Source organism: Phocoena phocoena, chromosome 13 (assembly GCF_963924675.1).
Source record: "Phocoena phocoena chromosome 13, mPhoPho1.1, whole genome shotgun sequence".
Lineage (NCBI taxonomy): Eukaryota > Metazoa > Chordata > Mammalia > Artiodactyla > Phocoenidae > Phocoena > Phocoena phocoena.
In genome coordinates this window covers 79,483,517-79,510,690 of record NC_089231.1, presented here as the reverse complement: position 1 = coordinate 79,510,690, position 27,174 = coordinate 79,483,517, and the positions used below count along the sequence as shown (strand labels likewise).

Below are 27,174 nucleotides of genomic sequence, written 5' to 3'. Positions count from 1 at the left end.
TGGCACAGTGGTTGAGAGCCCACCTGCCGATGCAGGAGACACGGGTTCGTGCCCCGGTCTGGGAAGACCCCACATGCCGTGGAGTGGCTGGGCCCGTGAGCCATGGCCGCTTGCGCCTCCGGAGCCTGTGCTCCGCAATGGGAGAGGCCACAATAGTGAGAGGCCCGCGTACCGCAAAAAAAAAAAAAAGAATACACAATTTAATTTTGACGTTTTAGGGTCCCTAAATCTGGGGTTTTAGGGTCCCTAAAGCTTAAGGAAAACTTTTATTTTCAGGGCAACAAAGTGGAGACAGGAGAGAAATAGTCCCAAACAAAGGACTTGCTTATAGCTCTGGCATTTTAGAAAAATTGCATGCCAGATAATCCTTCATTAGCTGTAAGAAGGTTTATTTTCAAAGCTCTTGTTTCTGCATGTTCTTTTATCTCCAGTGCCTGGCATTGTAATCCTGTAGTAGGGAGTCAAAAGTTATAAATACAGGGCTCTCACAATGCCTTCATAAGTGGCAGGTAAAATTTGCAGAGACTAGAGGTGTTTATATCTTGGGTTTTTATTTTATTTGAATTTGGAACAATTAAAGTGAAGATTACTGGGAATTTCGGTTATATTGAACTCAGAGCAGTGTGTGTGTGTGTGTTCTGTTTCTGTTTCGTAGATGAGTTCATTTGTGTCATATTTTAGATTCCACATATAAGTGATATCATACATAATCATAGACTTTCAGAGTTGAATGGAACTTAGAGATTGTCTCAACTAGCCCAAAGACCAGGAAACTGAGGCTTTGGGAAATTAAATAACTTGATTAGGGACTTCCCTGGCAGTCCAGTGGTTAAGATTCTGTGCTTCCACTGCAGGGGGCACGAGTTCCTTCCCTGGTCAGGATCGAACCCGTGCCCTGTGGCACAGCCGGAATATACATATGTGTGTGTGTGTATGTATATATATATATATATATATATATATATATATATATATATATATATATATCTTGATTAAAGCTGAAAAGCTATTTAGGGACCAATATGGAATTAGGACCTAAGACTTCTGCCTTCCATTTAGAGTTCTTTCCACTGTATGTATCATGATGCTTGCTACCCAACTGGCAAGTTTCTTTGATCAGGAATTCAATCTAGACTGTAATGATACCAAGTCATTACTACTAAACTACTTAGAAACTATTTGAGCCCATCTTAGATCCATTCCAAATCTAAAATTCTGATTATAAAGAGAACGTAAAAAATATATAAAATATATAGATTAACTTAGCAATTAAAAGTCAGTTGGTTCATTTTATTGTTGTAGTACACATATTTTCTTTTCTCAAAATACATTTCCAAGGACAGAAAGACAAGGGAATATATATATATATATATATAATTGACATGAAGTAAAAGCCAGTTTATATAAAAATTTGGTTTTTTTTTTTGTTTTTACTACACTGCACGTCTTGTGGTATCTTAGTTCCCTGACCAAGGATTGAACCCAGGCCCTCAGCAGTGAAAGCACAGAGTCCTGCCCACTGGACCGCCAGGGAATTCCCTGAATTTTATCTCTGATAGTATTCTTTTCACTATTCATCTCAATTTGTTAGACTCTGGGAAGTCATTTTAACCTTTTGATTATATATAAAATGGAGTGAACATCCTAATTATAGAAATATAATACTGTACTTAGTACTTATCTAGCATTTACTAAGAATTCAACTTTAAAATATTTCCCCAAAATTTTATTCTCAGCCTTTTCCCTGTGCATATTTTGCCTAAGTTACCATAATTCCTTCTTGAGTTCTTATCTACCTTATACAAATAATTCCAGATCTGAATCTTTGGCTCCGTTGTTGCCCCTGAGCTTCAACCTCTATTTCTTTCTACATGCCGTGTATTCGTACCTAGATGCCCATCTAGCACTTAAAAGTCATTTTGGCTGGAATACAGTCACCATCTTTTTACTATTAAACTTGTTCCTTCTGCTGAATTCCCTATTTTTGTTTATAGAACAGTTATCGTCTCTGTCACTTGATCTTAGAGCCTCAGAGCTAACTTTGACTCCCATGTCTTTTTCAGGCTATATAGCCCATCAATTGCTGGTTCTGCGCCATGTTATTACTGTGTTATTCTTGCATCCAGAGGCATGGTACCTGCCTTCTGCTTTCAATTTTATTGCCAACATTCTAGAATAAGATTATCATGCTTTCTTGTTTGGTAGCCCTAACTTGACCTTCCTGCTCTAGTCTCCCATTCCAATTCATTCTTTTAAAAATGTTTTTAGCTTTCTTTTTCTGTTACAAAGTAATATGTATTCAATGGAGAAAATATATAAAATACAGAAAGGTAAAAAGAGAACAAAATGCCTATATTCCCAGTACCCAAAGATAATCACTATTAACATTTTGGTCTATATTCTTCCAATTCTTTTTTTCTATGATGTGTGCATAATGTTTTTAAATAAAATGTTTCCATTCTAACCTGTATATTACTGCCAAACAACTAGAGTATTATTTGAAGCCTGATTCTAATATTAAATGATTTCATCATTTACAGTTTAAAAGCTTAAAATCCTTTGCATGGTATTCAAACTCCTGGATAATCTAGACCCATTAGACTCTTCCAGCTTTGTTTCCAAAGGATCCCATCCCAGATCTGCAGAACAACCACTTAAGTTACTTGCCATTACATGCTGCGAACTCCAATCATTTGCTCACACTGTTTCCTATAAAATCTCTCCCTGTTCTTTACAGAGCAATCCAAATGCTGTTTCTACCATGAAGTCATCAGTCACCTGCCCATTCCCACCCCCCAGCTCCTTAGAGAGTTAGAAGTTCTCTCTCCCTCTTTTGAACTTCTGTAGTACTTGAAACATGCACCGGTTCTAGATAATTAGTTTCTGGTGAACACATATCAGTATTATATATTTTTCAACACCTAGCATGATGTCTTAAGCACAGCGGGTATCCAGTAAGTGTTGAATGAATAAATGAGTGAATGAATAGTTGAACACTGCTTCAGGGTCATTATACCTTTTATTAAACACATGAGAAGAGTAAGATTTTGTAGATGTAGAAAAAGCTTAAACAAATAGAACTTACTCAGGTTAGAGGGAATTGAGTAAGGAGACAGAATTAGAAACTGGAATGCTGCAGTTTGTCTCTTATCCTCTGAGCTATGATATGGCTCTTAATCATTAATGAGTAAATATATATACTATATAGTATGGGTTGCCCATCACTTGAACATTATCCTGTTTTGGATACAGGAGGGAGGCAATGGTCCTCCTTCTATGGATATGGAAGAAGCACAAGTAGATATTCATTTCTTGGTTGCCTGGCAGCTGGTCTATGGACATGTGATTTTGGTCAATCAGTTGCTCCCACCCAGGACTTTGAATCTTGAGAGCTTAGGGCACAACAGAGGCAATTTGTGGCAGTCTAGGAGAACAGAAACAAGTGGCAGTGGCATCAGCAGACAATTACTGTGGCATGATTTTGATTATGGCTTTGCCCTTCTAGGATCCTGTCTATTTTCTGAGCTTTCTGGTTTGTTCTGTGAGACAGCCTATTCTGATTGGTGTTTTCTAACAGCATCAAGGTTTTAACTCAATTCTGACCCTGTCTGCCTGGAGATAGCATCAGATCCCACAGGGCAAGGGCACAGTCTCACAAGGCTGCCCGCAGCCACTCCCCCACCCCAAACTTCAGATGCTTGTTGCAAGTCCGAGTTGTTACCTGTGCTTCTGACCAACCAGCTGTAGATCAGAGGTTCCTACAAGCCTTCCTCGAATTTGTGGAGGGGGTTTTGCTAGAGTGGCTCACAGAGCTCAGAGACACATTTACTTACATTTACCTGTTTATTATAAAGGATATTATAAAGGATACAGATAAACAACCAGATGAAGAGGTACATAGGGTGAGGTCTGGAAGGGTCCCAAGCACAGGAGCTTCTGTCCCCATGAAGACAGAACTAGGGTGTGCCACCCTCAGGGCATGTGGATGGCTCACCAACCCACAAGCTCTCCAGACACCATCCTTTTAGGGTTTTATGGAAGCTTCATTATGTAGGCATGACTGATTAAATCTTTGGTCCCTGGTGATTGAACTCTACATCCTGAGGTCAGGGGTTGGGGCTGAAAATTCCAACTCTTTAATCAGGTTTGGTTCCTCTGGTTACCAACACCTATCTATCCTCAGGGGCTTTCTAAAAGTCACCATATTAGCATAAACTCAGGTGTGGTTGGTAGGGAGTTGTCATGAATAACAAAAGACACTCCTTTCACCTTTATTGCTCTTAGAAAATTCTAAGGGGTTTAGGAGTCTGTACCAGATGAAGACCAAATATATAATATATAAGTCACAGTATCACACCTATAATTAAATTTCTAAGTTAGCCAGAGTTGGTTTCTGTTATTTGCAACCAAAAACCCCGACAGAGGGCTTCCCTGGTGGCGCAGTGGTTGAGAGTCCGCCTGCCGATGCAGGGGACGTGGGTTCGTGCCCCGGTCCAGGGGGATCCCATATGCCGCGGAGCAGCTGGGCCCGTGGGCCATGGCTGCTGAGCCTGAGCGTCCGGAGCCTGTGCTCCGCGGCAGGAGAGGCCACAACAGTGAGAGGCCCGCATACCGCAAAAAAAAAAAGCAAAAAACAAAACAAAAAAAACCCTGACAGAGGCTGTTATCTTTAGTACTTACAGTAGAACAGCAGCATACATGCATTTCAACTAACTCCCAAAAGGCAAAGAAGTGAGAGCTGTTCAGTGGAATCACTGTGGGAAATGCCAAGTTAATCTCTGCAACTTTTCAAATAACTGCATGTTATATGGATTTTTTTTCAAGTAAGAATTACATTCATATCTAGCAAACCTTTTTTCCGTACCTACTACATACCTGGTATATGTTATCTCATTTAATGCTCACAGCATTCTATTACTTTCTATTAAGAGAAATTATAGAGACTTGATAGAAAACAGAATGGAGTAAACTCTGCAGATAAGAAGGCTTTCTTTAGAATTCTTCAGAATTCCTCATTTATATTGGTATCTTGAAGAGAGAATGATTTGAACATCCAGATTTCTGCAGATCAAGGAATCTATCAGAAAACATGAAGTTTTTGTTTTTACTAACCTCTAACTGAAATTTAGCATTTCTTGTAATTTACAAATGTTGGCAACAAACCACACAAGTATTAGCAATATCTGAGATTTTTGTCACCAATCACCAAAAGAAATCCCAGATAGTTTATAACACATTACAGTTAACAGAAATCTCAAAATATTAAGTTCACCATTCTTTGAAATTATTGTGGTTATTATACTTCCTACTAACTCTCATTACTAAATGAATTAATAAAGAAGCCATAGGGAATTCCCTGGATGCCCAGTGGTTAGGGCTTAGCGCTTTCACTGCCCAGTGTCCGGGTTGGATCCCTCGTCAGGGAACTAGGATCCTGCAAGACACGCAGCACGGCAAAGAAAAAAAGGCACATATATATCACAAATCTGTTTTTTAATATTTTGGTAACTATTTCAGTATGATTGGTTTCCTTTCCTTTGTAATTCTAAGTGGTTTATATTTTTCATTTAAATCATTATTCTGAGGGACTTCCCTGGTGGTCCAGTAGTTAAGACTCCACACTTCCACTGCAGAGGGCAGGGGTTCGATCCGTGGTCAGGGAACTAAGATCCCGCATGCCACGTGGTGCAGCCAAAAATAAACAAATAAATAAAACATTATTCTGAGAAGGTGTCATAGGCTGTGGACTGCCTGTGATCAATGTCACAAAAAAGGTTAAGAATTCCTTTTGTAGGTAGACTTTCTTCCTTTAGACTAACGCAGTGGTGCGTGAGAATTACTTTAAAGGCTTACATAAACAAAACCGTGCATACTGGGATTTTCAAGGATAATTTGAACTGTATGCAGTTTTGGCCTTAAGTGTCCACCTTTGTGCCCAACCACCTTAGGTAAGATATGATTCCATTCTAGAGTGTTTTCAAGTAAATTCACAGACTCCTAGGAATTTGAAGACATGAAAATAGGTCAGAAATTCTCCATGAGATTTTTAAATGTTATATTTTCATTTTGATGATTGTCTCCTAAATAATAAGCTATAGTGGATCATCTGGATGACTGCCTTATGACCAAAGAGTTCTGTGGCTTATCCCGACCACTGACTCTACTTTATCTTATTTTTCTTTATGATATTTATTAGTACCTGATATATCAATATTTATGTGTCTCTCTCCACTAGAATGTAAGTTCTATGAGAGTAGGAAAGAACTAAAAGCCTTGTTCAGTACTGGACACATTAAGCACTTAATAAGTATTTGCTGAATGAATGAACACATGAATAAATGAATGACTAAAACTAATTTCAGAAAATGTTAGGGATCTGTGAGAATTTTTCTCTAAGGGATCTGAATATTAATCAAGTTTGAGGAACCCTGTATTAAAGAGTGAATTATTATTGTATATTACAAATATTACAATTTTCATACCACACATATGATTAAGTTGTGCAAAATGAAAACTTCAAAAGACCGGTTAAATCTATTAGAGTAGTTCAGAATTTATGTAGACATAGACACCATTTTTGTACTGGTCTTGATTTTAAGACCCATATAAAGTACCGTTTTCCCCAAAATGAATGCATAATTGATTTCAAGTTGCTAACCACACATACAAAACTATCAGAGAGAACAAAAACTTTCAGTGTTAAATTTAAGAAATCCAAAGGATCTCTTCCTTTCCCATTTATCTCTCTAACCTAAACATCTTTTTTTAAGGGAGGGAGAAACTAATACTCTTTAAGAAACCAAAAGAATTGATATTTTTACTTTTTAAGCACACATAGTCTTAAATGGTGACCCCAAAGTCGTCTACAAGTTATCATTATTATGATAATCAATGCCCCAGATACTTATGCATTATTTGCTTAAGTAGAAATTAGATGATCACAAAGGTCCCTTTCCAGTTCTCAGATTCTGTCATGATGGGCTATGTGATCATTTGGCATAAAAAACACCTGTCATCTAGTTTTACTTTCACAGTGAAAGTACCATAAAAATGGTTTCTTACCTCAGAATAATAGTTAGGTATTAGTGGCAGACAGTGGTAACAACTGTCCAAAATAAGTTTTCTGTTTATTTCTTTAAAGATAGTTTTCTTTAAGTCTGTATTGGGAGGTTGTATTATATGAACAGAGGAGGGAAAACACCAGACTGGTCCTGACTTTGAAAAAGTCCAATCACCTATTTCTACTCTATTTTTCACTGCTGTAAAATGAAGATTTTGCCTGCCTCTGTATACATTCTTGGGGCAAGATAATGAATGCAATAATAGGAATTTACACAGGCAAATTTACTGTGAATCTTACATTTCAGAGCCCCTTATTTACACCAGCCCCTTCTAAGGCCCTATACCTATTCTTGTGTGGAAATTTTATAAATTTTTTTTCTTAAAGAGATCCCCAAATTTGTCGATGCTTCAGTCTCCATAAGAACTGAACCCACCACTATGTATTCAAGTATTATTTGGAGAAATAAAGACAGAGAAGTTCAATCTTATTAAATTACACTTTTCTTATTAACCTCCAAAATATAGCAAAATAGGAAACTGTTTGGTGTTCTGAAGCCTGACTTAAGCAGCTTGATTCAGAAAAGTTTTCTGAAGTGAGAAATTAGAAGGAATTTTAATTTGGGATAACAGTACTGCATAAGTATGATTTGACACTTAACTTTTCTGAGATTGAATTTAAAAAAAAACAATTGATATGTCTGATCTTTATAATTCTTTTTTTATTTTTTTTAATTTTTTTATTTTTTTTATTTTTTTATTTTTTTTAATTGAAGTATAGTTAATTTACAATGTTGTGTTAATTTCTGCTGTACAGAAAAGTGATTCAGTTATACATATATATATACATTCTTTTTCATATTCTTTTCCATTATGGCTTATCACAGGTTATTGAATGTAGTTCCCTGTGCTATACAGTAGGATGTTGTTGTTTATCCATTCTAAATATAATAGGCTGCATCTGCTAATCCCAAACTCCCAATCCATCCCTTCCCCACTCCCCATCCCACTTGGCAATGACAAGTCTGTTCTCTATGTTTGTGAATCTGTTTCTGTTTCGTAGATAAGTTCATTTGTGTCATATTTTAGATTCCACATATAAGTGATAACCTATATGAAACATTCTTAATCTTACTCCCTTTCTTAATGCTAAAATATTGTGGATTTTCAATCTAGTTGGCTCCAAGTTTATTGTTGCAGAAGTGTGACTACAACATTGAAAGGCAACTAAGATCTTCACTGAATCATCTTTCTTGAAAGTTTCTGAGAAAAGGAAAAATATGAAAAAATATTTATATTTCTACTCTCTATCAAGTGTATATTAAGTTAGAATGTCTGTGAAAAATAATTTACTTGACTATCATTCTTGGAGGATTTCCATTCCTTAGAATAAAGCATGAAGAAAATTATTTCAGTTTCACATCTCTGATGCAATCTTTGCCTCTAAGCTAGCTGGATTGTTCAGTTGGCCCAAGAGCCTAAGACCTGAAATTCTACATTCTTGGCACAGTTCTGAGTTCTCACTATAAATGGTAATACCTGAGGTTGCAGGAGGTCAAGGAAGAGGAAAAAAATAATTTCATGCATATCACTATCTTCAGTTAATTCTTAAAATGCTGTCCTCTTGGAAGGAAAAACGTCCTTGTTCAGCTTTTGAGGGAAGGATGAATTTAAAGAACATTTTTAGTGTTAAGATTTGGGTGGAAAAGGGAAGGAGATTTCAGCAGATTTTTATGGACTATCTGTTATATAAAGATGCCACAGGGGCTTCCCTGGTGGCGCAGTGGTTGAGAGTCCGCCTGCCGATGCAGGGGATGCGGGTTTGTGCCCCGGTCCGGGAGGATCCCACGTGCCACGGAGCGGCTGGGCCCGTGAGCCATGGCCGTTGAGCCTGCGCGTCCGGAGCCTGTGCTCTAAAATGGGAGGGGCCACAACAGTGAGAGGCCCGCGTACCGCACAAAAAAAGAAAAAAAAAAAGAGAAACTAAATGTATGTGTACACAAGTGATTATAACAGCATTATTCATAATAGCCAAAAAGTGGAAACAACCCAAATATACATCAGCTTATAAGTGGATAAGCAAAGTGTGGTATATCTATACAGTGGATTTCTATTTGTCAATAGAAAGAAATATTGATTCATGCTACAACATGGGTGAACCTTAAAAACATTATGCTAGGGAAAGAAGCCAGTCACAGAAAACCTCATATCATATGATTCCATTCAAATGAAATGTTCAGAACAGGGAAATCTATAGAGACAGACTAGTGGTTGCTAAGGAATGGAGTGATTGGGGTGGGAGGACTTGATAGCTAAAGGAAATGGGACTTCTTTTTGTGGTGACGAAAATGTTCTAAAATTGACTGTGGTGATGCTTGCACATACTTGTGAATATACTAAAAACCATTGTACACTTTAAATGGGTGAATCGTACGTGAATTGTATCTCAAAAATAATTTTTTAAAGATGCCATGGAAATATAATGATTAATCAAAACTTAGATCTGACATGTATCCTCCTTTGAAGAAGCACTTGTCATCCAGTTAGAGTACTAATATATATGAGTATTTAAAACTGATGCAAAGGGAGAAAATGGTTGGTCTTATAAGGGAGGTGACATTTAGCTGGACTGTGAGAGTAATTGGGATATGGATATTCTGGGTAGAGGCAGTAGCATAAGCAAAGACAAAGGTATGAAAATGCAACTGTAGTAATTCATTTTTTCCTGATTATAGAGTCTAAGAATTTAGGTTGGGGTAGTGGTTTGAGGCCAGCTTTGAATGTTAGTTAGGTAAAGTTATCCTTAATCCTGTAGGTAGTGTGGGAACATGGAAGGATTTTGAGCAGAGCTGTGATATTATCTCAACTGTGCTTCAGGAAGGTGATTGTGATAATAGTGTTTTAAAGATGAATTCCAGAAAATTTAGACGAGAGGCTGAAAGAGCAGAAACAGAGGAAAGAGATAACAAATGCTAACAGAACGGAAAAGTGAAGAACAGATAAAAAGAAATATTTAAAGCACACTTGTGATTTAGTTGAATGTTAAGGACAAGGAGAAGGGGAGAGTGAAAGTTATTGTGAGGTACACGTGAGACATTTAGGGGAGAAGCCAAACAGATAGTTGAAAGAATGGGACTGGGTTTTAGCCTGGAGGCCAGAACTGTCTAGTGACAAAGTGTTACTTGAAACCATTCAAGTGAACAGAAATTAGGATAGCAGCTTGCATCACACAGAGGGCTTTGGGAAATACCTGGAGGAACACACTGATTTAGAGCTCAGAGAGGAGAGGAGCTATAGGAGGAATAATGTGGAAAAACAGGGGAAGACAGTTTCATGGAATCCAAGAGACATTTATAAAGAAAGAAGGAAGGTGGTTAAATGGGACAAAACTGTGAGCATCTTTTAGATGTAATAGATAAACTTTAGGAATATGGTTTTCAGCTTCAATACCATGTGCAGTATTCTAGCAGGGGGGAAAAATGATAAAATCAAGAAAGTTTAATTCCTAGGTGTCTTAGAGAGTTTATTTTAAAACATTTATAGAGCCATGCAACTGCAGATGGAGAGAGTACCCATTTTAAGAAAAATTATGTAAAAATGAATAAGTATTTAGAGAGAAGAAAAATACTAGGCATGTGTGTCCATAGCATTAGAAAAATATTTTCTAGGAGTGAGCACCTCCTGCATTTCGAGCTATTCAGGACATGAGGATGTTAGTAAATGCCTTATTTAAAACTACTTTCTCAGAAATTTCGCAACTAGTGTTCATATAATAAGGAATGTTTTAGTTCCTTGAAGCTATAGTCAGACTAGATTAGCAGGACATACATGCAGACATTGTAGTTATTGATTGGTTGATGGTTAGGTAAAGTGTGATGCTGAATTCAGGCAAGTTTTAGCTACCAGTTAATCTAAAGCATTCCACAGCCATAGAATCAGAGGGAATAACAAAATAATGAAAAAGATTAGTTTGTAAGTATAGACGTGAGAAGAGATTGGGATATCCTCTACAGGAAAAATGTGAAAATGGAGGTCAGTGCCTTTTTTTTATGTATAGTTTTTTCCTCCTGTAAGGATTTCATCTCCAAAGCTAGTCAAGCATCCAAAGATTATTTCAATATACGTGTTTTAAATTGTTATATTCTTTGACCCAGTAGTTCTACTTCTAGAAATCCATTCCAAAAAAGCCCTAAATGTTAAGTGCATAGATAATAAGCACAAGGTCTTCAAAACAATAATTTTTAGTAGTTCAACAAACAGAGGGTTGAATAACAGCCTTGGTTTCAAACTGTGGAGAAACTGTTGTGAGTGAGTTGTGGCTCTTCCATACGATACACATTGAGCAGCCCTTAAATTATCTTTGTGAATAATGTTTGATAACATGGCAAAATATGTATAATCTAGAGTTAGATAAACAGGTTGACTGTGGAATTATATGTACAATGTGATTTCAGCTGTATAACAAAATAAATATGTGCTTGAAGAAGTAAATATGTTCATGGAGAAAATTATCCCAATTGCTAATGAAGTTTGTCCTAGGTAGGATTAAGGATTTTTTTTCATAATGGTGTATATTTCTTATATTTTCTACATTGAGCATGTACTTCTTTGATAGATAATAAAGAATTATCACTACCCCCAAATCTGAAAGATTTTGGTTATAGAGAGACCAGGAAAGGGAAGATAGATGAGTCAATATAAATCATCATGCCTATTGGAAAAGCAATTTAAAATAAAAGCTGTACTGACAGAGAATCAGTAGCATCACCACATGCTGTCAGATTAGTCCTGTCTACTCGTAGCCTCTATTGAGTTTCCTTGGACTCAAACAGACCGGTGGAAGCCTCAGTATAGATTCTGAAATCTAACGACACATTGGTTTACCTGATATTGTTTGTGAGACAGTAGCTTGTGTCTTTGTTGTGAAAATCCTACCTTTTACATTTGTCATCCACAAACTGATGAAGATAACATTTTAACTTTGTAATGTTACATTTGTAAATATTTAAAACTATCATGTTATCGATTATTGCTTCTTGAATTTTGCCCCTATAATTACATATTTTATTCTTCTTTTTTCATAGGTTCACCATAAATACAAAAGACTGAAGTTATAAAAGAGAAAAAAAAAGATTGCTGCTAAAATGAGTCTGAGCAATACAGTATATTTTGTGCCATACACGAAAAGGTATTGTCCATAAATCCATGACTTAGCTTTCTCCCGTAAAATGGGAACAAATTGTGTTTTCTGGTTTTTCTATGAGGAATTTTTATTATATTTGTGAGAAAAATTAAAAGGAATTAATAAAATTAAGATAACATATTCTTTTATAAAAATTTTTTAGTTTCAAATTATTTCCTTATAGATTTTCTTCATTTTCAGTTATAGCTTAAAATACGGAGAATTACCTGGCTAAAGTTATTTTATCCCTATTATCAAATTATTTTCTGGAAATATATATTACCATTTTCTGTTGTAGTGATTTATAATTAGACTTTGAGATAAAATTTTTTCAGATCACTTTTTCTCTAATCACAGAAGTAATAGGCTTTGCAGCACATTTAGAAAATAGAAATAAACAAAAAGAAGGAAATAAAAGATAACCTGAAATCCCAACACCTACTTCAGATAAAACACAAGTCTGCAAAGAAATCCAAATTTGTAGGTGAAAGAAACGTTGTTTCCCATCTTCACTGTTGCATCCCTCCTATGCTCTACCTTACACCCTGCCTCTTTTACTAAAATAAAACAAAACAAGTAGAAACTGCCATGTAGAAACTCCCTGTAGAAGGATAATACTTGGTCAGAGAATGTTCCCATTCTATTCTTCCAGGAGTGTATAAAGATGACTGTTTCCTTATGCCCTCACCAAAAAAATGTATCTTTTCTCTATTACTTTATCAATTTGGTGGGTGAAATGAGGTGTCTTGCTATTTTACTTTTTATTTCTCTGATTATTAGTGAAATTATATATGTTTCATATCATTAATAGACACTGCTTTTTTCTTTTTTAATTTCCTATTTGTGTCCTTTGAGTGTGTGTGTTGGTGTATGTATATGTGTATGTTCACCTATCTGATATTAAGAATAACTTCACTGGCACATATTTTGCAAGAACCATCCCCAACTTACTTGCCTTTCAGTTTTGTTTATTGCAACTTTTTAAAGTAATAATTATTAATTGACATACAGTAATCTGAACATATTAAGTAACATAACATTTTAAGATGTGTGTGTGTGTGTGTGTGTGTGTGTGTGTGTATCCGTCACATGATGAAGTTAGTAAACATATCCGTCACTCCCAAAAGCTTCTTTGTATCCTTTTTCAATACCTCCCTAACCTCTTCTCACCCCAGCCCTTTCCCTAGGCAACCACTGATATGCCATAACTCTAGGTTACTTTGCATTTTCCAGAACTTTATATAAATGAAATCATAAAGTATTGATGTGTTCTCTATTTTTGTTCTGGCTTATTTCACTCAGCATAATTATTTTGAGATTCATCCATGTTGTAGCATGTATCAATAGTTCATTTTATTTCTGAGTTGCATTCCATTGTCTGCAAGTACTACAGACTGTTTATCCATTCATCTGTTGATGGATGTTTGGATTATTTCCAGTTTTGACTATTAAAAATAAAGCTGCCATTAACTTTCTTGTACAGTGCTTTGTATGGACATTTGCTTTCATTTTTCTTGGGTGAATACCTAGGAGTGGAATGGCTATGTCATATGGTAGATGTATGTTTCACTTTTTAGGAAACTGACAAATAGTTTTCCAAAGTGTTTGTACCATTTTTACATCCAGCCAGCAGTGTCTGAGAGATCCAGTTATTTCAAATCCTTGCCAACACCTGGTATGGTCTGTCTTTTTAATGTCAGCCATTCTAATAAGTTTGTCGTAGTATCTCACTGGGATTTTAATTTGTATCTCCCTAATGAATAGTGATGTTAAGCATCTTTTTTTTTTGGCTTAGTTGCCATCCATTTATCTTTCTTGGTGAAGTGTGTGTTCTAATGTTTTTCTCATTTTTAAAATTTGGTTGTTCATGTTCTTTTAATTGAGTTTTGAGGATTCTTTATATTTTATGAATGCAAATCCATTATGAGATATATGTTTTGCAGAGATCTTCTACTGTGGCTTATCTTTTCATTTTCTTAACAGGGTCTTTCAAAAAGAGTATGTTTTTATTCTAATTTAACCTTTTTTTCCTTTGTGGAGTGTGCTTTTGTTTTTATATCTAAGAAATTCTTGCCTAACCCAAGGTCACAAAGATTTTCTCTTGTGTTTTCTTCACAATTTTTTTAGTTGTATGTTTTACATTTAGTTCTATAATCCATTTGGAGTTAATTTTTGTATATGGTGTCAATATGAATCAAAGATAGACATATGCAATTGTTATGGCACCATTAGTGGAAGATATTCTCCATCTTCTATGGACGAAATTCAGTTGTCCATAAATGTGTGGGTCTACCTTCTATGGACGAAATTCAGTTGTCCATAAATGTGTGGGTCTGTTTCTGTACTTCCTGTTTTGTTGCATAGATTTATTTGTGTGTATATATATACACACAAATATATATATACACATACACACACATACACACCAGTATCACAGTGTCTTGATAACTGTAATCTTAATGATAAATCTTGCAATCAGGTTATGTTAGCCCTCCAATTTTGTCTTCCTTTTTCAAAGTCGTTTTAGTTGTTTTAGGTCCATTGCATTTTCATATGAATTTGAGAATCAGCTTCTCAATTTCTCTTTCTAAAAAATACTCAATATTGAGTCTTCTGACCTATAACCACACTATAACTTTTCATTATGTCTTTACTTCCTTTCATTATTATTTTGTAGTTTTCAGTGTACAAGTCTTACAGATCCTTTGTCAGATTTATCCCTAAGTATTTCATTTTTTGATGCTATTATAAGTGATATTTAAAACTTTAGATATCCATTTGTTCATATATAGAAATATAATTGAGCTTTATATATTGATCTTGTATTCTGCAACTTTGATAAACTCACGTATTAGTTCCATTGAATTTTCTACACAGGTGATTATGTTGGTTGTCAGTAAAAGTCCAACTTCTTTCTTTCCAGTCTTGCTACTTTTTACTTCTTTTTTCTTCCCTTGTTGCACTTATAGAACATCCAGCACAATGCTGAATAGAAGTGTTGAGACCAGACATCCTTGCCTTGTTCCTGATCATAGGAGGAAAGCAGTTGGTCTTTCACCATTATATTTGACATTGGCTGTAAATGTTTCATAGATTTCCTGTATTAGGTTGGGGATGTTACCTGATATTCCTAGTTGGCTCAAGAGTTTTTATCAGGAATGAATTTCGGATTTTGTCATATGCTTTTTCTGCATCTTTAGAGATGATCATTTGACTTTTTATCAGTTTGTTGATATGGTGAATTACATTGATTCTTTTTTTTTTTAACTGATTTTTGAGTGTTAAACCAACCTTGCATTCCTGTAATAAATTCCACCTAGTCGTGATGTATTATCTATTTTATATATTACTGAACTATATTTGCTATAATTTTGTTGTGAATATTTATATCTATAGTCTTCAAGAATTTTACTCTGTTGCTTTCTTTCTTGTAATGTTTTTGTCTGGCTTTGGTGTCAGGGTAATACAAGCCTCATAGAATTAATCCTAGAAAGTATGTCTCCTTTTCCATTTTCTGAAAGAGATGTGTAAAATTAATATTGTATCTTTCTTAGATGTTTGGTTGAATTCACCAATTAAACCATTTGATTCTGGAGTTTTCTTTGTGGGAAGATTTTAAATTACAAATTCAATTACTTTAATAGATGCAGAGGTATTGAGGTTATCTGTTTCTTCTGGTGTAAACTTTGTTGATTTGTGTCTTGCAGAGAATTTATCCACTTCATCTAAGTTGTTGAATAATAATTACACAATGTTGTACAATTTGCATAATATAATACTCCCTGATTATCCTTCTGATATCTATAGAATCTGTAGTGATGTTATCCCTCTCATTTGTGATACTGGTAATTATGTCTTCTGATTTTTTTTCCTGATCAGTCTGGCAAGGTTTATAAATTTGATTACTTTTTTTGTTTGTTTGTTTTTTTTTTTTTTTTTTTTTTATGCGTTACGCGGGCCTCTCACTGTTGTGGCCTCTCCCGTTGCGGAGGACAGGCTCCAGACGCGCAGGCTCAGCGGCCATGGCTCACGGGCCCAGCCGCTCCGCGGCATGTGGGATCTTCCCAGACCGGGGCACGAACCCGTGTCCCCTGCATCGGCAGGCGGACTCTCAACCACTGCGCCACCAGGGAAGCCCAAATTTGATTACTTTTATCAAAGAACCAGCTTTGCTTTCATTGATTTTTGTTTTTGTTTTTCTATTTCATTGATTTCTGCTTTAATCTTTATTATTTCCTTTCTCTCCTTACTTTGGGTTTAATTTGCTCTTTTTTTTCCTGGTTTTTAAAAAAATAGTGGAAGCTGAGGTCATTGATTTGAGACCTTCTTTTCCAAAACAGGAGTTTATTGCTATAGATTTCCACATGAGTACTGCTTTAGTGGTATCCCACGAATTTTGACGCCTTCTGCTTTCATTTTAATTAAGATAAAAGTATTTTCTAGTTTCTCTTTTGGTTTATTTTTTGACCCATGGATTACTTTTTATTGTGTTATTTAGTTTCCAGTATTTGGGGATTTTTTTCATATTATCTGTCTGCTGTTGATTTTCTAATTTAACTCCATTGTGTTCAGAGAATATACCTAGGATAACTTAAGTCCTTTTAATTTATTGAGTCTTGTTGTATGGCCCAGAATATGGCCTGTCTTGGTAAATGTTCTGTGTGCACTTGAAAAGAATATGTATTATGATGTTTCTGGGTTGAAACATCAATGTTAATAATCATATTTCAATGTCAGTAATCAAATTGGTTGATAGTGTTGTTCAGGTCTTCTATATCCTTACTGATTTTCTGTCTATTTTTTCTATCAGTTATTGAGGAAAGGATATTGAAATCTCCAACTACAATTGTGGATTTGTCTATTTCTCCTTGCAGGTAAATCAGTTTTTAATCATGTATTTTGAAACGTTTTTTATTAGGTGTATAAACATTTAGGATTGTTATATTATCTTGATAAATTGATCCAATCTTTTTATCATTATGAAATAATCTTTGTAATATCTTTGCATTGAAATCCACGTTATCTGATATTAATATAGCTAGCCCAGCTTTCTTTTGATTAGTATTGTGTCTTTTTCCATGCTTTTAGCCTACTTGTGTCTTTTTATTTAAAGTGTGTATATAGACACATGTGTACACATGCATGCATATATGTATTTATATTTGGATACACATTTATGTATTAATCCGCTGTCCATACTCAAGTGATAGTATACCTTTTTGTGTATAGTATGATAACTTTACAGCACTGTGCTTCAATTTCTATCATTCCCAACTTCGTGTTCTCATGCGTTTTACTTCTACATGTTATAAACTCACACTATATTGTTATTTTTGTTTAAACAGTGAATTATACTTTAAAGAAGTTTAAATAATGGGGGGAAATCTTAAATATTTAACCAAATAGTTAACCATTTTCAGTGCTTTTTCAATGTTTTGTAAAGCTCTGTTTCCATCTGGTATGATTTTTGCTTATGTCTAAAGGATTTCCTTTAGCATTTCCTACAGTGCTGGTGGTCAGGTCATGAATTCTTTCAGCTTTTTATGTCTAAAACCCTCTATTCTGCCTTCATTTTTCAAAGACCTTTTTACAGGACACAGAATTTTAGTTTGAACTTAGCACTTTAAAAATGTTGCTTGATTGTCTTCTCACTGGTGTTATCTCCAGTGAAGAATCTGCTGTCATTGTTGTCCTTACATAATGTCTATACATAATGTGTTTTCTGTCTCTGGCTGCTTTCATGATTTTTGCTTTATCACGTTTTGAACAATTTATTATGATATGTTTGGTGTAATTTTCCCCATTTTTCTTATCCTCATTCTTGTTCTTGAGCCCCATTGACCTTCTTGGATCTGTGGTTTACAATTTTAATCAGAATTGTAAGTTTTTTCCACTATTATTTCTCCAAATATTTTCTCTGCCTCAACATCTCTCTCTTCTCTTCAGGGACTCCAATTAGATATATACTAGTCCATTTGAAATTGTTCCACAACTCACTGATGCTCTTTTTTTTGGTTGTTTATTATTTTGTTATTTTTTTTCTCTGTATGTTTCATTTTGGATAGTTTCTACTGTCATATCTTCAAGTTCATAAACCTTTTTTTCAGAAATCTCATCTGCTATTCATCCCATGCAGTGTATTTTTCATCTCGGACATTGTAGCTTTCACCTCTAGAGGTTCAGTTTGTGTCTCTTTATATCTTGACTATCTCTATGTGTTTGATATTTCCTAACTTTTTAAATATATGGAATACAGTTGTAATAAATGTTTTAATACTCTTGTCTGCTAATCTAGCAACTATCATCTATATCAGTCCTGAATTGGTTTCAATTGATTTTTCTCATCATTATGTGTCATATTTTCCTGTTTCTTGGGATGCTTGGTGATTTTTTTTTTTTTTAGACATTGTGAATTTTACCTTTTTGGATATTAGATTTTTTTTTAATTCCTTTAAATATTTGTGAGCTTTGTTCTGGGACACAGTTAAGTTACATGGAATAATTTAATCCATAAAGATCCTGCTTTTAAATTTTGTTAGGCATCCAGAACAGCACTTAGTCTATGGTAATTTCCTGCTACTAAGATTAGACTCTTGTAAGTACTCTAAACAATTCCCCATGAATTATGAGATTTCCTATTCAGGCTAATGGTAACAGGCACTATTTACAGCTCTTCATGAGCCCTAGGTACTGTTTTCTTTAATTCTTTCATATAGGGTTTTCTTCCACCCTGCCTGGTCTGGCGTAGTTTTCTCACTTGCATGCATAGATCAGTAGTCAGCTGAAGACTTGATGGGAACTCTCCGCTTATCTCCATATCTTCTTTCTGTGCTGTTCTCTTCTATTTAGTACTGTGCCCTGAGAACTCTAGCCATTTTGGTCACCCTGGACCCTCATCTCTGGAGTGCCCCAGGCTCTAATTGGGTTTCCCCACCCCCTACTTTCTGTGCTTTCCAGGCCATTAAATTGGGACAGTTTTAGCCCTCCTTGTTTGCTGTTCCTCTGGGATCACTGTCCTTCTCTGCCTGATATCCATTGTGTTAAAATACCATAATTTCATGTTTTTCCAGTGTTTTATTTGTTTCTGGTGGATAACAAATCCAGTCCTGTTACTCCATCTTGGCTGGAAGCAGAAATCCATTCATTATATTTTTTAAGATAAATATGTTGTGTATTATCAAGCTTACTGATTTTAGTTTATGGTTTTTGCCTCAGATATCTTGCTCAATAACTAAATACTTATCTGCAAATTATTTTAGAAGTTTTTATGATCTCATTTTTAAAATTATTTTAATATTATTTTATTTTAAATATAATTTTAATATTTATTTCTTTCGAAAAATCACTTTAGTCTATAGTATGACTTAGTAGTCTGTGTGTGTTCCCAAATGGTTATCCATAGTACTTAGCTTTAATCACATTGAAGCCAAAATATTCAAGTTTAAAATACATCTTGGTGATTGAAAAGATTTTAGTTCTCATAAATTTGGTTCATAGATCTTTTTGTTTTTCCTAACGGAAATTTTGTAATTTGCTTTTTTTTTTTTTTTTTTTGGCATGGTCTGAAAAGGCATGTCTTTGATTTAATCCGTTTTCTCTTTTCTATTCTCTAAGCAGTGAAGGCAATAGTACTTTTGAGCTTTATGTACTTAGTTGCCTAACAAGTAACTAAATTTAAGTTATTTTTTCAATAGTATTGGTATACTGACTTTATGCTTGATTATTGGCATTCATGGCTTGGCAGGATGACTACTCATGATTACAGATGCAGTGTTGTGGGGGAATCCTTTTTCCTGTTTAAAACCTTCAATGGCTACCCATTACCCTCAAGATAAACTCCAAATTTCTTAGTATGGTATAAAAGAATTATTGTGATTTTCCTTGGCTTATAAAGGAATTTAGTCTTGCCTGACACATAGTAGTGCTTAATAAATGTTAGCTGTTACTATTTCAGTATTAATCAGACCAAACTGCTTTTGAAACAGATTTATTGAGATATAATTTTCTTGTTTATTTTAAATTACATTTTATTCTACATGTGTCTCCAAGGAAATCAAAAAGAAATACAATTAATTTGTGATGTTGGGGGGAAAAATCTTTGGTTTTACTTGTTCAACAAAAATATCTGAATCAATTATACTTTTGTCAACTTTCCCTTCACATCCTAGCATTCTGTTTTGCCATCTACTGTGTATTTCTCACACATATCTATCTCAAAGTTATCTTGAGAGGGAGAGTGAAAACAAAAATCCAAATTTTAAAAGGTAGCACTTAATCAATGTTAAGTCTATCCACAGTTATGTATATTAAACAGAATTATGTCTATTGCATCCTTATAAGCTTCTGAAAATAAGTATATTTATGCTAAGAAATGTCATTGTAATATACAAATAAATAAATTTTTCCAAAATTTAGATTACTGTAAACTAAAATTAAGCTAATTTGTGATTTAAATGACTATTTATTAGCTCCTTAGAAATCATTGTTCATTGTTCTTTGCATTTGTCTAAGTAAACTGTCAGGTATAGAAACTTTTAAATACCACTAATGATGCTATAGGTACAACAGATCACACCTAAAGGAAAATACTTCAAAAGCAGAATTATTTTTTCATAAAAAAGGTAGCAGCTGAATCGTAATATATTTTAACACCAATGTTTTTCTCACCAAACTGTCCTCTCCAAATCTACATAGTACCAACCAAAAAAAAAAAAAAAAAGAAAAAGAAAAATTAGTTAGGAAGCTATATACTCCAAAGCACATTGCATGTCTTACCTCTATTGTCAGTCAGGTATCTGGGATAAAATATGTAGTCTTCTATATAGACAAAGCTTTCACCGTGAAAGTAAAGGAAGATCCAGCATGCTGGCTAAGTGACATTTTCCAGTTGCCTGTTGCAGTTGTCATTAACTAGAGAAAGTGTCTATGTAACTATTGGTCAGGAAGAATATATACTTCATCTTGCAGTCTTGTAGACTATTTGATTAACCCATTAATGGGTGGATCAAGTCAGAATAATCACCTTTATGTTTCTTTAGTCCCCTTTTGGAAATTTCGTCTTTTGAGGCTTTTTCCCCCTGTGTAACTGATAATTTACCTGTTCTTTTTCTTTTCTTCTCCTCAGAAATCTGTTGTTGATATTTTAATTTTCTTATCTTTAATTCCCATTTGTTTTCAATTAGCTAGGACAAAAGTCATGGTTATTACCCCTCTCCGTTTTATTTTTTTTTAACTTTTAATTTTATATTGGAGTATAGTTGATTAACGATGCTGTGATAGTTTCAGATGTACAGCAGAGTGATTCAGTTATACATATACTTGTTTCTATTCTTTTTCAAATTCTTTTCCCTTTTAGGTTGTTACATAATATTGAGCAGAGTTCCCTGTGCTGTACAGTAGATCCTTACTGGTTATCCGTTTTAAGTATAGCAGTGTGTACATGTCAATCCTAAACTCCCTAACTGTCCCTTCCCCCAACCATTCCCCCCTGGTAACCATAAGTTCATTCTCTAAGTCTCTCGTGAGTCTGTTTGTGTTTTGTATGTAAGTTTATTTGTATCATTTATTTTTAGATTCTACTTGCTCTTTCTCTGACTTACTTCACTCAGTATGACAATCTCTAGGTCTGTCCATGTTGCTGCAAATGGCATTATTTCATTCTTTTTAATGGCTGAGTAATATTCCATTGTATATATGTGCCACATCTTCTTTATCCATTCCTCTGTCAATGGACATTTAAGTTGCTTCCATGCCTTGGCTGTTGTAAACAGTGCTACAGTGAACATTGGGGTGCATGTATCCTTTTGGACCATGTTTTTCTCTGGATATATGCCCAGGAGTGGGATTACAGGATCATATGGTTCTATTTTTAGTTTTTTAAGGAACCTCCATACTGTTCTCTGTAGTGGCTGTACCAATTTACATTCCCACCAATGGTGTAGGAGGGTTCCCTTCTCTCCACACCTTCTCCAGCATTTATTGTTTGTGGATTTTTTGATGATAGCCATTTTGACTGGCTTGAGGTGATATCTCATTGTAGTTTTGATTTGTGTTTCAGATATAATTTTCGTACCATACAATTCACCCATTTAAAGAGTACAACTAAGGAGTTTTTAGTAGATGAACAATTGTACAACCATCACCACAGTGAATTCTAGGACATTTCACCACACTAAAACGAAAGCCCATACCCTTTAGCTATCACCCCCAACTCTCCTTCACCCGCTAGTCTCTATAAATTTACTTATGCTGGATGTATTATATAAATGGAATCATACAGTATGTAGTCTTTTGTGACTGGCTTCCTTCACTTAGCTTAATATTTCACCTGTGTTGTGGTGTGTATCAGTAGTTCATTCCTTTTAAACCCTGAATAATATTCCATGGTATGGATATACCATATTTTGTTTATTCATTCACCAAATGGACATTTGGGTTGTTGCTGAATAATGCAGCTACCAACATCCAAGTTTTTGTGTGGACGTGTGCTTTTATTTCTCTTGGGTATATACCGACGAGTGGGAATTTCTGGGTCAACTTGTAACTCTGTTTAAGTTTTTGATGAACTCCCAATCTGTTTCCCAAAATGGCTGTACCATTTTACATTTCCACCAGCAGTGTTGGAGGGTCTGAATTTCCCCACATCCTTACCCATACTTATTATTTGACTTTTTGATAATAGCCATCCTAGTGGGTATGAAAATGGTATCTCATGTGTTTTTAATTTTATTTGTCTAAAGACTAATGGTGTGGAGCATCTTTTCATGTGTTAGTGGACATTTCTATATCTTTGGAGTAATATCTATTCAGATCCTTTGCCCATTTTTCTTTTGGATTACTTGTCTTTTTATTTTGAATTTCTAAGACCAAGATGCTTTTTATGGATAATATGAATCTGTAATTGCTACCAAACAAAATGTATAATAAGTTAATGTTAAACCTTATTTTTCTACAGGTACTGAAATTTTACACACACACACACCCCAAATATTTGTCAATGAGAGAGAAAGCTGACTGGGATATCAAAAGCAAAGTGCTTGCACATACTGGTCATCATGCGGAAAGGGGTGCCAAGGGACCCAGAGATTGCTGATCTGTTCTACAAAGATGATCCTGAAGAACTTTTTATTGGTTTACATGAAATTGGACATGGAAGTTTTGGAGCAGTTTATTTTGTAAGTAATTAAAAATTGTTTAGATCAAATTATGAAAGTTTAAATTCTGTACATTCTAACTATTACTTGTAAAATGTACTTGGTTTTAATGTTTATTCTACAAATTAAATGATGTCTACAGTAGAGGCAAATAGTCATTGCTGAAGAGCCAGTCTTAGAATTCTAGGCATCATTCAAGTCAATGGTATCCATATCAAATGACTCTGCTGTCAAAGTAGTGCAAAAAAGTTATAAGCTTGAGTTTGAACCCTGTTCATTTCCCTTACATGCCAAACTCTTTTCTGCCTCAGGGCCTTTATATATGCTATTCCTCCTGCCTAGAAAACTGTACATGTTTTCCCCATTCCTGTCTAACTCTTGTTTACCCTACAGGTATCAGTTTAAGTGTTAAATCCATGTGATAGCCATTCCAGTTCAACCCTCCAGCACTAAATTAAGACTTTCTTTATGGTCTCATAACACCCTATGCTTGTACTTTGTTGCATTTGTCACAGTTATAATTGAATAATTATGTGTGAGATTTTTTGATTCATGTATGTCTCTCTCACTAAATAATAAGCTCCATAAGGACAGGAATTATATCTACTTGTTCATTGCTATATCCCCAATAGCTAGTATAATGTCTGAATAGTAGGAACTCAGTAAATGATGGATGGATGGGTGGATGGACAAGTGGACATCTACGCAGACAGATAGACTGACAGATTTTTAGTAACAATCGTGTTAAGTCAGTATCTCAGGTTAAGGGATATAAGGCTTAACCCCATTGAGTCAGTTTGAATTCCAAGACTGTGATTATCTTCTGATGACAAAAGTGAGAAATGACTGAAATGTTAACATAAATCATTCACCTGAAATTCATTGCATAAAATATAGTTCTTTATTTCAATAACTTAGAAGTTTGCAACCTCAAATTAACACATACTTCCTTAAGAGTACTAGTTCATTAAAGCAAGTAATATTTAAGTAATATTACCTATTTCTCCTCCAAACCTGTTAGTAAATAATTTCTTTCTTAATCAAACAGTATTTGACTTTTCTTTTTAAGTGGTCCTTTATGTCCTTCCATCTGGATAGGGCTTATCTTTAGTTGTCCTTCCAAATGTGATTTTATTAATTGCATCTTGAACTCATCCTTTTGTTTCTAGCCAAATCTTCAGCCTGAGTTTTCTCAGAATGCTCTTTCGTCCCTTCATGTCTATACTCAGCACTACCACCACTTCTCCTCCCTCACCCCCATCTAATACTTGGCTCCCACTCAAGTACATTTTATCATTAAGTGACCTTCCATTGCTGAAGTGGATGCTAATTTTCTAGTTAATATCCTCATATTAGTCTTTGGGCTTAGAGTAGCATTTACGGCCCAAAGTCCTATCTTTCTCATTCACTGAGACACATTTTTTTAAAAGGATTTTTTAAATTACAAATATATCATATATACAGAAGTGTGTATAATACATTCACACATATATTTTAATATATAATTTAAAGAACAATTAAAACATAAATCCCTTTATAACCACCAGCCAGGCCAAGAAATAGAATATTGCCAGCACCCCAGAAGCCCCTTTTTTGTTAGAAGAATCCACTATGCTGAATTTTATGATGATGACTTTCTTATATTTCTTTATATGTACCCACTTACTTCTCTACCCCTAATAATATAATTTGGTTTTGCCGGTTTTGAACTTTTTAACAATAGAAATATTCTGTATATATTTGGTTGTGACCTGTTTGTTTTGCTTAGAGATATTTTCTTCAGTCAATCATCTTTTATTACTTTCATTCTATTACTGTGTAACTAATTCATCATCTCAGAATCTCTCTTGGCCAGAGTCAGAGAGTAGTTGCAATCTCTGTTTGACTCTTCTATTTTAAAAATCAGCCAGACCACTCTCACAGTTCTCTTTTAGAATAAATACAATAAACCAAATATGCTTCGAAACTTACTAACATGCCTTTTGTGCTAGGGATAAAGTGAGACCTACATTGCTGTAGAAGACCCAGTGCTTTTGGGACTAAGTCCTGTCTGGTTAGCTAGAGTATGGTAGTTCTCCCTTATCCACAGTTTCGCTTTCCATGGTTTTAGTTATCTGCGGTCAACCTCAGTCCAAAAATATTAAATGGAAAAATCCAGAAATAAACAACTCTTAAGTTTTAAATTGCGAGCTATTCTGACTAGCATCATGTGAATATGTGTTATTTGTTGATAATGATAGACTAGGGAAATCACAAAGATACCTGGGTGGCTTTGATACTGAAATGTAATCATTAACTATATATTGCCTGTATACAAAAGTGTAGAGTACAGGCCCTTATAAACCCGTAAGGCACTTTAAAAGCAGCTTAAAGGGGAATTAACTGATACTTTACTATAAAACTTTAAAAAGCCTTAACCTTTTATCTACAGTGGTCACATAGGTAGCACCTTAAAAATGGATTTTCTCACGGGCCACAGTAATATGACCCATGTTGCTCCTCCCTGTTGACAGATTCTTCCTCTTCTCACTCATACCATTATAACCAAGAAGACTACCATCTCTTACTTGGACAACTGCAATAACCTCCAAACTGATCTCTGTGCATCCATTCTGGTCTGTCTCCAGTCTTTTGTCCACACCACAGTGAGCTTGAGGGTTGGTGGAGAGCGGAAACACGTAAATATGATCACATCACCTTTTCTCTGTAAAGCCTTCAGGGGGTCTTCTCCTCTGTTCTTAGGCTAAGTTCAACTTCCCTACTGTAGGCAGCCTATAAGGTCCTTCATGAGGTGATCCCTCTATACCTGAACTGTATTCCCCCTTATTCTCATTGCTCTAGTTATTCTATAAAAGTTGTCTTTTAATCATCCATCATAGGATCTTTGCATAAACTGTTCTCTTTGGAATGTTTTCCCCTGCCATCTTCATCTTCTTAACTCCACTTTATCCTTTATCTCTCAGCTGAGGGCTCATTTATTCAGTGGAGCCTTGCCTGACCTGCCTAATCACATCCCCCATATTTTGGTTCCCAAAGTAACACATACCCTTCTTTGTAACACATATCACAGTTGCAATTTTATATTAATTATGATTTCATTTTTGCTGTCTATACTACTAGAAGAGAGATAGGCGCTAGACATACTTACAATTCTATCCCTAGCATTTAGCCCAGTACCTGACAGATTTTGAGCACCTGGTAAGTATTTGAATTATGAAGAACTCCGAGAATTTGGAACTGCTAATCAGTACTTTTCATGAGTCAGAATCATATTAGCAAGCTGTAAAGACCAGAGTCTAGCAACCAACATTTTTATACCTCAACACTATAATTCGGTTAGACTTTTTGTAGTTTACAGCTTTTACACAGAACGATGCCAGGAAATATATTAAAAGTGAATTGTACGCTGGCACGACTCTTGTAGAATCAATCAGTTGAGAATATATATTATATTCAGAGAAAATTGAAACTATTGATGAAATATCTTTGTGTATATGGATTTACATAAGTAATTCAGAAATTAGCATGAGTATGGGCTTCCCTGGTGGTGCAGTGGTTGAGAGTCCGCCTGCCGATGCAGGGGACACGGGTTCGTGTCCCGGTCCGGGAAGATCCCACATGCCACGGAGCGGCTGGGCCCGTGAGCCATGGCCGCTGAGCCTGCGCGTCCGGAGCCTGTGCTCCGCAATGGGAGAGGCCACGACAGTGAGAGGCCCGCGTACCGCAAAAATAAATAAATAAATAAATAAATAACATGAGTAAAACTGAAATAGTAAGAAA

General features: G+C 35.1%; 1 protein-coding gene across 2 annotated transcripts in view; it reads left to right on the top strand.

Moving 5' to 3' along the window:
- The window catches only part of TAOK3 (TAO kinase 3), a 188,760-nt gene that overhangs the window by 80,896 nt on the left and 80,690 nt on the right, over positions 1–27,174 (top strand). Inside the window, exons 2-3 of one of the 2 annotated variants that reach the window (XM_065889939.1) lie at positions 12,144–12,247; positions 23,196–23,415. In XM_065889939.1, coding sequence (XP_065746011.1) covers positions 23,296–23,415 — 120 coding nt within the window. In that variant the 5' untranslated portion in view covers positions 12,144–12,247; positions 23,196–23,295. Of the gene's footprint in view, positions 1–12,143; positions 12,248–23,195; positions 23,416–27,174 lie in introns of those variants that run through there. The other variant, XM_065889938.1, reaches the window with a different exon arrangement.